The following is a 13,019-nucleotide window of genomic DNA, read 5'->3' on the forward strand; positions in this document are numbered from 1 at the left end:
ACTCCCTTGGGAAAAGTGTTCTGACTACTCATTGAGATCCGGCTCATATCACTAGGCTCCACGCATAGATTTCTCCTTTAGTCCCTGAGGGGACTTCTCTCCCCCTCACTACCCTCTGATTTCTAATATGCTCTTGAGAAGTTTGAGATTCTCCTTAATCCTACTTGCCAAAGCCATTTCATGTCTCTTTCTGGCCCTTCTAATTTCTTTCTAACTTCTCTCTAGTATCTCTTTTGAACCTCAAAGGACTCTTTAAGTAAAGATGTCTATCCCTGAAAAATGCTTCCTTCTTAATTTTCAAAGAAAATCAAAGGTTTGATCAAAACGAAGGTTCTCTGATCTTATCATCTTTGGTACTTGCTGACTCTAAACTCTTACTACCTGACCTTTAAATGTCCCTCACTTATCGGAGGTTTAATATAGTTTAGTTTAGACATACAGCGCAGAAACAGGGCCTTTGGTCCACTGAGTCCGCACCGACCAGCGATCCCCCACATTAACACCATCCTACACACACTAGGGACAATTTACATTTATATCGAGCCAAATAACCTACAAACCTGTACGTCTTTGGTGTGTGGGAGGAAACCGAAGATCTCAGAGAAAATCCATGATGGTCACGGGGAGAACATACAAATTCTATACAGATAGCACCCGTGGTCAGGATCGAACCCGGGTCTCTGAAGCTGCAAGGCAGTAGCTCTACCGCTGCGCCATTGGTTGTTCTCTTTGGCAGCTGCCAACACCTGCCATAATCATGAATCAGACCTCCTTCAATTTAAGACCTTATCTCTAGGACTAACCTTATCGTTTTCCACAACTAGCCTGCAGCATAAACTATGGTCTTTGTTTGTAAAGGGCTCCTCCACAAAATTGCCCCACCCCCTCAAATGCATTTTACAACCTTCACCCATGTAACGCCTTGCACTCGGGCAATCCTGGACAACATTGGGAAGGTTAAAATCCCCACTGCTACAACACTCTTGTCAGATCCCCTACTGTGATTTACCTACATAATCGGTTGTTCTAATTGCCACTGACTATTGGAGGCCTACAGCATTACCCCATCAATGTGATTATCCCTTTCTTATTTCTAAGTTCTATCCATGTAGTCTCACTGACCAATCTCTCCAGGACCTCCTTCATAACTATTGCCGTTACACTCTCCATGAGACATTCCCTTTGCTTTTATACCCCCCTCGATCTAACTTTTATATTCTCTTGTTTATGGCAGGGTAAAATTGAGGCTGAGATGCAGTTGCTCACTCTGGAGGAAGCAGAAAAGAGTCCTGTTGGTCTTGGTCGGAAAGAGCCCGAACCACTGGACAAACCCAAGTAAGTGAACAAAATGGGATTAAAATGGGTGCAGATTCGTTGGCATGGACAAGTTGGGCTGAATGGCCTGTTTCCATGCTGTACGAATCTATAATATGATTCATTCCACCCTCATTCTTCCTGCCAGCATGCATCTACTCGCATTGCTCTGCACCAAGGTCCATCTGCTGATGCATCAGCTACTTTCTATCATCCTGCAATATTCAACTTTCCTCCTCCTTGTTTCTTTCACAAATTTCGAAATTGTGGATGGCACCTCCAAATCTGAGTGTTAACATAGATCATAAAAGGCAATAACTGTGCCTTGGGCACACACAGCTCACCTTTCTTCTGTCCAAAAATCAAACATTGGCCATGACCCTCTGTTGCCTGCTATTTAACTATCCATACCATCAATGTCGCTTTGTTCCCATTGCTTGAACTTTGCCAATGGGAATGTTTCAAGGCATGGGATCAAAGACCTCGTGGAAGTCCATATTCCCCAGATTACCGTGCTAGTCTCATTTACTCTCTTTTTGCCTCCTTAAAAAATTCTATTGAATTTGCCTCGTGCTATTTGCCCGTAACACGTTTTTGCTGGCTTCCCTTCATTCATCCATTTCCCTCAGGGTGACTTTTAATAATGCCCCAGAATGGTGTTTCCAAAAGCAGACTCTTGGCTGTGGTTGGACTGATCAGACTGGAGCGCCTGTGTAGAACAAGATAATAACACATTTTCTGAACAAGAGAATAACATAGAAAATGTGAAAATCTGCAGATTTTGGAAATTTGAAATAAAAAGTGAAAAAGCTGGAGAGACAGCAGGCCAGACAGTGCCCAATCCTGTGCTGTACTGTTCTGTGTTCTTGCTGACCAAAGTTCCTAGACTAGAGCCCCATTTGCCTGCACTTGGCCCACATCCCACAAAACATTTGTTATATCTGGGAGATAGAGAAACCCAGTCCAAGTGTTTTAAGTTAGTTGAAGAAGGGTTTTTAAAGTTAGTCTGAAGAAGGGTTCCTACCCAACACATTGTCTGCCAATTCCCTCCACAAATGCTACCTGACCTGCTGAGTTCCTCCAGCACTTTGTTTTACAAGGCAAATTAAGGGTGTTTCCTATCACGAACAAGAAGGATTACATATTAATCTTTGGAGTCTGCATGAATGAGATCCTAAAGAGGCATGACAGAAGGAGATGAGGCCTCGGGGAGACTTGCATTGACCATATTGTGTGGTAGAAAGGCTTGAGGGAGGAGGATATTGGAGAGAGGCAGAGGAGATTCACCAGCACGTTGCCTGGGAAAGAATCTTTCTGTTATTAGGAGCAGCTGTGTAGAGTGGATTTCTTTCACTTGGAGCAGAGGTGTTCAAAATTATGCAGGGCAGACAGGGTAGATGGTAGCAAACATTTCCCCATAACAGGTTCAAAAATGAGAGGGCATGTTGTCCTAGTGTTCTGTCCATAGCGTGCAACACTGGCCATCACTCACCCTCACACTGTTGGTGACTTGTCAAACCCTCCCAGCAGAACAATTGTACCCCTTGTATTCTCTGGTCCTCTGAGCAGCCTGTTAAAGATGAAGAAGGGTCTCGACCCAAAACGTCACCCATTCCTTCTCTCCTGAGATGCTGCCTGACCTGCTGAGTTACTCCAGCATTTTATGAATAAATACCTTTGATTTGTACCAGCATCTGCAGTTATTTTCTTACACTAGTTGTACTCTTCATCCTTCATGGATGGCTTGATTATATTCATGGAATCTTTACTTTAACTGGATCGTACACAAAAGCTTTTCACTGTACAATAAACAAATTAATTAATAATTAATTAATAATGAGTAATTATAATTAATAAATAATTTACACGTGACAATAAACTAAGCAGTAATTGTTTCTTTGACCAATTTATTTAATCTGAACATAGTCATCTGACTTTTCCCAGCATTGCTATGCTTTAAACTAGTTTAAAGTTATATTTTAGCTCCAGGCATAGGATCAAAACTGAAAGATCAGTACATTTGAGGCTCCAGTTTTTCTGCATCACATGTCATGGGGGATAAAGGTGAAAGTTCCAGCACTGTCATATTATTATTGCTCTGTTGACTTCCATATGGACAGAAACCCCCTGCATCCATAGTTTCCAGCGTTTCGTCATTGGGAAAAAACAAATATCATTTATTTCTCTCTCTTATCTTGGCTGATCTCCTGATCTGCATTGTGAATTCTCCCTTCTGAACAATAGAAGTAAGTTACATGCGATTTGCCCAAGTCTGTGGAACAAAAATGGATTAGGACAGCTTAAGATGAAAGACATTCGGAAGCTTGGGCATACGGACAGAATGTCGAGTCACTGATTGTCAGCCGTTTAACACACCATAACGAGAAATGAAGACTAAAAGCTGGAGTAACTCAGCGGCGCAGGCAGCATCTCTGGAGAGAAGGAATGGATGACGTTCCTATGAAGAAGGGTCTCGACACGAAACATCACCCACCCCTTCTCTCCAGGGATGCTGCCTGTCCCGCTGAGTTCCTCCAGCTTTTTGTGTCTATCTTCAGTTTAAACCAACATCTGCACAACTAGAAATGAGTTACATAAGTTTTTGGGTTTGTTCAATGTTGGTGTCATTAGCGACATTGATGTTTTCTTTGCCAATGCAGTTAAAAAGCAAATCCCTGACGCTGTTTGATTAACTAATTTAACCCTTTATTCTACAGCCGACCCAACACATCCTTCAACTGGTTCATCAATCCACTGAAGTCATTTGTGTACTTTATATGGAAAAACTACAAGTGGTACATCATTGGCTTATTGATCCTTGTCATCCTGGCACTCTTCATCTTCCTGATCCTTTACACCATGCCTCAATTCATCAGTGAGAAGATCATCAATGGATGAGCCTATCTCAAAGACAACTCCAGTTAAATGATTCCAGCACGACGTCAAAGTCACTCCAGCACCGTGATGTCTTCAGAACTACAAGGGCTGGGCAGCAGTTGGCAGCATTGGAAAAGCTCATCTTTTACACCAGTACATGACTCTCAGAAAGGCAATGTAGCTGGTGTTACAGCACATGGGCTCCGATTGAGAACATGGATAAAAGCAAGTTCACTGATGTAACAAGCAGCAAGACGAAGATGAATGAACATCAGTTACATTTGTCACTCTCTGGAATTAGTGCTCGACTGGAGAATCATTTGTCCCATTCCAATTAAACAATGAAGATTCTTTACTCCAGTAGAACTTTAGAAATTCAACCCTGACAAAGTAATAATGTTTTTAATATATTTTAGTTACAGTACATCTAAATCAACAGTTTATATACTCAACTTTTATAGGAAATTGTGCACTTTTCTCATGCCTCATCTGTAATTTAGTTCTGACATCATGGTTAGATATGTGGATAATCATTATATGTTGAAAACCCTTGTTGCTTCCCATGTACAAGTTCATGAACTAAAGGTCAAATAAATAGGTTGCACTTTACATTGGCAAGTTTCTCCAGCACTATGTATGATATACTTGTAACATAGGTGTGATGACAGACAGGGCCATATTCAGCTCATTTGCCACCTGTTGACAGGTTCAATCCTGCCCTCAATCTTTGGAATGTACATGTTCTCCCTATAACCGAGTGCAGTTTTTCATCCATCCCTTAACATGCAGGTTTGTAAGTTAATTGGCCGTTGTAACTGGAACTGCAACAGCAACTGGAAGAATCTAGGGGCGGTCACAGTGGCGCAGAGTTGCTGCCTGACAGTGAATGCAGAGCTGAGTTCGATCCCGACTACGGGTGCTGTCTGTACAGTTTGTACGTTCTCTCCGTGGGTTTTCTCCCTGATCTTTGCTTTCCTCCAACACTCCAAAGACGTAGGTTAATTGGCTTGGTAAATGTAAAAAATGTCCCTAGTGGGTGTAGGATGGTGTTAGTGTGCGGGGATTGCTGGTTGGTGTGGACCTGGTGGGCCGAAGGGCCTGTTTCCATGCTGTATCTCTAAACTAAACTGATGCGACTGTTTGAATAAAAGGGGATATATGTAGATCTTGTGCAAACAGGTGCCTGATCTGCAACTTCAGTGGGTTGAATGGCCTCAGACTATGTTTAGATAGAAAAGATGAATAGTTGTCAATGAAATGTAAGCGCTTCAGTAGCCCTGGAATTGCTCTTATTTTTTTTATTTTGAGGGCACAGTTAAGAAAACTAAGATGACCATTTGCTCTCCATTCTACTCTGGATCATCTTGATTACAGGAACACATAAGTCAGGCTGCTGTTCATCAACTACCAACTTAGAGCTCAATGTTAACATTCTTTCCCAATTTATCATCAAGCTCCAAGATCTGGGCCTCTAACTCCCTTTGCAACTGGATTCATGCCTTCATCAGCAGACCTCTATCAGTGCAGGTTGGTAACATCTCATTGACCAGCCACACTGCTGCATGTTTAGCCTCCAGCTCTGCCCTCTTCACACAGCATCATGCAGCATGGAAACGGGCTCGTCGGCTCAACAGTCACACGCGGACCAACATTCCCCATCTACTCTCGTCCCACCTGCCTGTATTTGGCCCATATCCTTCTAAACCGATCCTATCCATGCACCTAGTCATAGAGTCCTACAGCACAGAAAGAGGCCCTTCGGCCCATCGTGTCCATGCCGCCCGTTACGAAACAGTCTAATTTTAATCCCATTTTCCCGCATTTGGACCGTAGCCCTGAATGTTGTAGCATTTCAAGTGCCCATCCAAATGCCTCTTAAACGTTGTGAGTGTTCCTGCCTCCACCACCACCACCACCCCAGGCAGTGAGTTCCAGACTCCAACCACCCTCTGGGTGAAAAAGTTATTTCTCACATCCCCCCCGAAACCTCCTTCCCCTTACCCTGTATCTATGTCCCCTCGTTGTTGAACCTTCCACCAGTGGAAGAAGTTCCCCGCCATCTACCTTATCCATGCCCCTCATGATCTTGTACACCTCGGTCATGTCCTCTCTCGGCCTTCTCTGCTCCAGGGAAAACAACCCCAGTCTGCCCAGTCTCTCCTCATAGCCGAGGCCCTTCATCCCTGGCAGCATCCTGGTGAATCTCCTCTGCACCCTCTCCAAAGCTATCACATCCTTTCTATAATGTGGTGACCAGAACTGTACACAATACTCCAGCTGTGGCCTCACCAGTGTTCTGTACAATTCCATCATCACCCCCCTACTTTTATATTCGATGCCCCGGCTAATGTCTTTTAAGCATTGTGAACTGTCTTAACTACCTCCTCTGGCAGCTCGTTCATTATATCCACCACCCCTTGCATTAAAAAAGTTAATGTACACAGCCATTTCAAGAGAGAAAAAATAATATTTCAGCAGGATTTTATTCAACATCATTGAAAATATCAAACAAAGATGCTTTGGTGCTAACATGGTTAGAGGTTTGAGCAATGAACCGTTTCTTCGTAAACATTGATTTGGCAATTACAGCAGCCTTCCTGGACTTTGACAACTTCAATCCCTTGAGGGAATGTTGCTGCTCTTTGCAGCAGGAATAACCAGGGCTCAGTATCTGTAATGATCCGGCTTAAACGGCCCATCCACTGGAATGCCAAGGTAGGAGGACTGCTCTGCTGACAGTTTAGTTAATTTCACTCCCAGTTTATCCAAATGTGCTTCAGCAACGGCTTCATCCAGCTGGAAGCAGAGAGGAACATGTTATAGAACCCACAGAAAGCTGAACGCAAAGAAAATACTGCAGACGTCGGAAATCTGAAATTACAAAGTAAAATTCTGAAAACATCCAGCAAGTCAGGCAGCATCTGTAGAGGTTCAGGCCCCCAAACAGAACTGGAAGAGAAAGCAATTTTCAGCAGACTAGATGGGAAAGAATGGGTGAAATAAAGGAATTTCTGACTGGATGAGATCAAATGCCTGAATGTAGCAGTTAAATGGTAGATCATGCTTTTGTCAAGGTGTACAAAATGCTATCAGCAAGGTGATGGGACATGCCCAGCTGGCCAGACATTACAAATGGAAAACAAAACATTCAAATAAATTGCTAAATCACTTGAGTGCTGGAACAGCTTAGCAGGTCAGGCAGCATCTCCGGGGAACATGGGTCGGTGATTATTTGGGTTGGGACACTTCTTCAGACTGTTTGTAAGAGGGAGGGAAGCAAGCTGGAAGAGAGGAGTAACATGACAAAGCCAGCAGGCCATTGCCTACTCCAGCAGTGTCTACTTTTGTAAACTTGCATCTGCAGCTCTTTGTTTCTGCCAAATCATTTGCTTGGGAGATGAAGGATCTAAGATCTGGTACACAGGACAAGACAAGAATCCTTCATCTCGTGTGGGCAGCCCAATGACGGTTCTAATCTGATCACCAGTGCTGTCTGCAAATTTTGACTGCAGGTTTCAATTAAGTGGTCCAATTTCCTCCTACATGCCAAAGAAGGGATTTCCTGTGCGAGTGTGTGATAGAGTTTGGGGGGGGATTGATGGCATCGCGGAGAGAAAACATGGGTTCAAGTAGAGTTAGTGCCAGAGTGGGTTTGTGGAGTGTGGGTTGAAGGGCTTATGTCCATGCTGCATTCTTCTCTGCCTGACTAATCAACAGTGTCCAACCTGCCATGCATTCGTTATTAATTGAATCCATAAATGCATTCTGGCTACTATATTTACCTCAGGACAATAAACAGAACATTTCAAATAATTAACTTTATCTAAAGCATTCAAATATTAACAATTATATACAAATACAATCCTTCCCACATACTCCAAAATTTTACAAATGTGATTCTTTAAAAAAAAAAAAAGCACAAAATCAAGATCTTGCCTTCTTTGGTATGAAGTGTACCCCCACTGGGTACTTGTCATTATGGGTCCACAGCTCGATCTGTGCCAGGACCTGGTTGGTGAAGGAGTTGCTCATCACAAAGCTGGGATGTCCCATTGCACAGCCGAGATTTACTAAACGGCCCTCAGCCAGAAGAATGATATGGTGACCATTCTTCAGCTGATAGCGATCAACCTGTGACCCAGAGCACAAAAGTTGGAAAATAAGCTGAAATATCAGTGAATAATTTGGATATCAAACAAAGAAACAGCAGTTATGATTCACAGAACCATCAACTGACACAGTACCATCAATTAAGCTGCAGTCTAGAAAATTATGAGGGGCATAGATAGGCTAGACAGTCAGAATCTTTTCCCCCAAGATAACAACAAATACTCGAGGGCATAGCTTTAAGGCAAAGTTAGATGATGTCCGGATTAAAGGAGATGCCGGACCACCAGTCGCTGGAAAAACAGTGGTGGACCTGTATTTTCTGCACTCAGCCTTAGCACATCATAGTTTGAAAATAATACAGAACCCAGGGAGCGACCTCAGACTGATTCAAACAATACTGTAAACAATTATGAACACAGATATCATTTAATTCCAGAGTTTTGGGGCAGGGGTCAATCATACTCCAATCTGTCAAAACTTTCCATCAGGTTTGGTAACCAAACTTTACATACCTGAAGACAAAAAAAATCTTCTGAGGAGCCCAGCCAACAACATCATCATTAAATCAACTGCACAGAGCAGAAGAGGAAGAACAAGACTGATTGTGATTCATAATTGAGGGACAGAAGGACGTTGCTGGTCATAGATTCAACCCTGAGACACCACATTCCCTCTCCAATGCCATGGTCTGGGATTTCACTTAGTGGCTGCACAGCATCTTTTAAAAGCACAGTGAACAACTAGATGGTCATGGTGTATATCAGTGATAATAACAAAATTAGAAAGGGACAAGACAATGCAATAATTATAGAAATACAAGTTCAGATGAACATGCAACTCGAGAGATAGCACAAGAGGGATAACTTCAGATTTGAGGCACTGGAGTAGCTTAGAAGGCAGGTGTGAATAGTACAAACTAAATGATTTGCAAGTCAGCAGGGCTGGGGCAAATATTTTTGCTCATATACAAATTCTCACTGAAAGATGAGGGCTGGAGGACATGAGCTGCTTCTCCAAAGGAGCCACAAGACAGAAACATTATCAGACAAAATGCCAAGATTCGTGTGTGATGCAGCTTAATCTGCCTTTCTCCCAGACACATGCTGACTCATCTCTACTACCTGGTGCTATTACAGTATCATTATTATTAGACACTGCTTCATGGGACTTTTTATTCAATGAAGCTCATTCTGCAATTAGTTAGTACCAACAAGTCTAGTGTTAGTTTGACAAACGTTTTGCTTCCCTCAACAAATGGGTCATCAAATCAGCCTTTAACAATCATTGTTTTCATCTTTTATCCCAACATCTAAACTTTATCCATGCAAATCATTTAAAAAAATTGTTATGTGGACATTATCCAGCTGACATTTGCTCCGTTTGCTGTTCCCACTATTGGACAAGGTCGCTCTCTAGCGGATAAACATATGACAGCAAGTCGACAATTAATCTGTCCGTTCGTCTGTCTGTCTGTATCTATCTACTAAAACTCTTGTTTGTTTGTTCCTGAACTACAGCCAAAATGATACACGATAGCGCGACAATTTCAGACCCACCTTACTCACCGTCGTCCCTTTGGTGCTAATGGAAGAAGTTTAATTGAAATCGGTGTTATATTTTTCAAGTTATTCACATTTTAAAGTTTAAAAAACCGCGCATGCGCAGTTGGGGCCCCTTAATTCGGTACCTACGTAAGATGATCGCCGCATCCGCAGAATAAACTGGTCCGCTAATGCGCAGTTGGGGCCCGTTGAGCAGGGCTTGGCTGCCTGTCTCTAGGGGGCGGGAGAGCCAGGCCTGGTGCCGGGGAAGCAGCCAGAGCCTGGACGTGACCGGGTAACCGCGAGCCTGAGGTGGGCCAAGGGGAAAGGCAGCAGCAGCAGCAGTGAGGCTGGGCGTTGGTGGAGGCCTGGCTCTGGGCCTGCCCTCGGCTCCCCTGTCCTCCCTTCCTCTCCCCGGCCGGCTCAGCGCCTTCCCCACGCTGCCCGGAGTCCAGTGGCTCAGCAACAGTGGGAGAGCCACCGCTGTCTACCACTGAGGGAGGGAGGGTGGAAGAGGAGGGGGGGGGGGGGGGGGGGAGAGGAGGTAGGGGGAGAGGGGAGGAGAAGGTGCTGTACCAAGGGCTAGTAGATTCTAATTCTTTATATCAGATGCAGGTACATTGGAACTTGAGCCACACCAACATTGTACAGTTGAAAGCCAACCTACCTGTGGTTTAATGTTCACCTTCTTTGCAGCATTAGCAGCCAGCCATTTGACATCCAGTTCAATGTCGAAGTGACCAATATTGCACACGACCGAATCATCCTTCATTTGTTCAAAGTGCCTTAGTGACCAAAGGACAAAAGAGGACTTACTCAGTGCTCATATTCCCATCACTGTATCAGAACTCTGCAGCACTGATCAGGTTCTGCAGATGTCAAAGCAATTGGAGTTGGAACTTATCTAACAATCTTCCAAATTGAGTGTGCAAATATGCAAGCATTAGAATGTGTGAAGCTGAGACCAGAGGCCATTGTATCTAAGGAAGTTTGGACAGTTTTAAAATAAGGGCATGCAAAAGACAAGGTCAGATGAGGCTATATACAATGGGGCAGGTGAATAGAAACAAAGATTACACCGCCAGAACAGGCACTACGACCCACAATGTCTGCACTGAACATGACGCCAAGTTAAATTGATACTTTCTATCTGCACACGATCCATGCTGCATATCCATGAGCATACCTAACACCTCAAATACCACCCATCATATCTGTTGAGAGCACCACATTCCAAGTACCTACCACTAAAAAAGCCTGTGCTGCACATCTTTACACTTCCTTCTCACATTAAAGACATGTATCTTTCTCAACCCACGAATGCCCAATCTAGAATCATGCAGAAATAAGGAATTGCAGATGCTGGTTTATAGAAAAAGTGTTGGATTAAGTCAGCAGGTCAGGCAGCATCTCTGGAGAACATGGATAGGTGTAAGGAACCCTCCAGACAGATTGTACAGCACAGTAACATTCCCTTTTGGCCGAGAGTGTCCAGGTTGACCATAATGCCAATCTACACTAATCTCAGTGGCATTAAGTCTGCCTCCACTAGATAACCATCACCGTGTGTAAAGCTCACCTTTCAGACTGCCTTTAATTTTTCACCCACTTTTACCCTGTTGCTAGACTTCCCTGCCCTGGGGGAGAAACTTAATATTTAATTCAATTTTAAAAGCTTCTGGGAAAAGGCTGCCCTTCGGGTCTCCTTTAAATCCAGAAGGCAGCAAGTATATGGAACAATGCCACAGCTATCTGTACAGGTACAATTACAATGCATAAAAAACATTTACAAAGGTACATGGATGGTAAGGGCTTGGAGCATATAATGCAGGCAAATGCGACTAGCTTGGATAGGCAGCGTGGGTAGCAAGGATGATTTGGGCAGAAACGTTTTCACCCAGAGTGTTGTGAATTTGTGGAATTCCCCGCTACAGAAGGCAGTGGAGGCCAATTCACTGGATGAATTTAAGAGAGAGTTAGATAGAGCTCTAGGGGCTAGTAGAATCAAGGAATATGGGGAGAAGGCAGGCACAGGTTACTGATTGTGGATGATCAGCCATGATCACAATGAATGGCGGCGCTGGCTCGAAGGGCCAAAATGGCCTCATCCTGCACCTATTTTATATATTTCTACGCAACTGTTTCCTTGCTCTTTTCAACTGAGAAGCATCACTCAAAAGCACAACTGTACTTATTGGTTAGGCCACGACCAGAGTATTGCATTCAATTCTGATCATAACAGGATGGACGTAATTGAATTGGAAGGGGTATGTAGGATGGAACTTTTCATTTGTGGAGACATAGAATAAGCAAAGCTATATAATGGCCGGCACGGGCACAATGACCTCAAGGGCTGATCCTGTGCTGTCTTGAGATGTTCATACCATTCTAGTCATCTCCAAACAGCACCCTCACATTGGCACTGGTCACCACTGTTCCTATTACCAGGAGTGCCAGAGCAAAGACATGAAGCAATCAGTTCAAACTGATTGACGTTTGTGGCACACTTGGTCAAGGCAGACGATTGACCAACTATTCATGCACAGATGTATGCAATGTTACAGTCGTTTGGGTAACAGATACGCGCTCTTATGGCATCAGATCAATACCCCCAAAATTTGACGGGCAGTATAACATTTATTCTTACAGAATTTATGTGGGGAAAGGAAAGGAACAATTTTTCAATTGCATTCCTTGATGCAACAGACACCACCTTCACATTACAGAAAAGCACATTACAGCCCTTTTTCTAGGAACACAGCCCCTTCTGCAGGGGTTACCTGCATATAAATGGACATCTCCTTGGGTCAGAGGACACCCATAGCTTGTTGTTACGAGTCTGGACACAATGTGCACACTTACAAATGGTTAGCTGAGAACAGCAACAGATCTTGAGGTTATGGACAGACTAGTAAAGTGCATGAGCATAAGAGTCAATTTAATACAGGTTGACACGATCCAACATGTATTGGGATACAAGTAATTGCTGATGTTGGTTTACAAAAAAGGCAACGTAGGAGTAACTCGGCAGGGCAGATAAATAGAGAACATGGATAGGCAACATTTCAGGTCGGGATCCTCAAAAATGATTGAGGGGGGGGGTGGGACAAAGCCTAGCAAGTGATAGCTGGAAACAGGTTTTGAGGTATCACGTAGATGCAAAGCCAGAGGCATCTG

At 43.6% G+C, this 13,019-nt stretch overlaps 2 protein-coding genes across 2 annotated transcripts in view; one reads left to right on the forward strand and one right to left on the reverse strand.

Moving 5' to 3' along the window:
• fer1l4 (fer-1 like family member 4) overlaps positions 1-4,789 on the forward strand; it is a 116,154-nt gene extending 111,365 nt beyond the window's left edge. Inside the window, exons 44-45 of the mRNA XM_078419230.1 lie at positions 1,235-1,335; positions 4,032-4,789. Coding sequence (XP_078275356.1) covers positions 1,235-1,335; positions 4,032-4,212 — 282 coding nt within the window. The 3' untranslated portion in view covers positions 4,213-4,789. The remainder of the gene's footprint in view (positions 1-1,234; positions 1,336-4,031) is intronic.
• A 1,866-nt stretch (positions 4,790-6,655) lies between these two features.
• ahcy (adenosylhomocysteinase) overlaps positions 6,656-13,019 on the reverse strand; it is a 39,694-nt gene continuing 33,330 nt past the window's right edge. The window contains exons 8-10 of the mRNA XM_078418608.1: positions 10,510-10,627; positions 8,128-8,322; positions 6,656-6,987 (exon numbers count right to left, since the gene is read on the reverse strand). Coding sequence (XP_078274734.1) covers positions 6,856-6,987; positions 8,128-8,322; positions 10,510-10,627 — 445 coding nt within the window. The 3' untranslated portion in view covers positions 6,656-6,855. The remainder of the gene's footprint in view (positions 6,988-8,127; positions 8,323-10,509; positions 10,628-13,019) is intronic.

Source organism: Rhinoraja longicauda, chromosome 22 (genome assembly GCF_053455715.1).
Source record: "Rhinoraja longicauda isolate Sanriku21f chromosome 22, sRhiLon1.1, whole genome shotgun sequence".
NCBI classification, from domain to species: domain Eukaryota; kingdom Metazoa; phylum Chordata; class Chondrichthyes; order Rajiformes; family Arhynchobatidae; genus Rhinoraja; species Rhinoraja longicauda.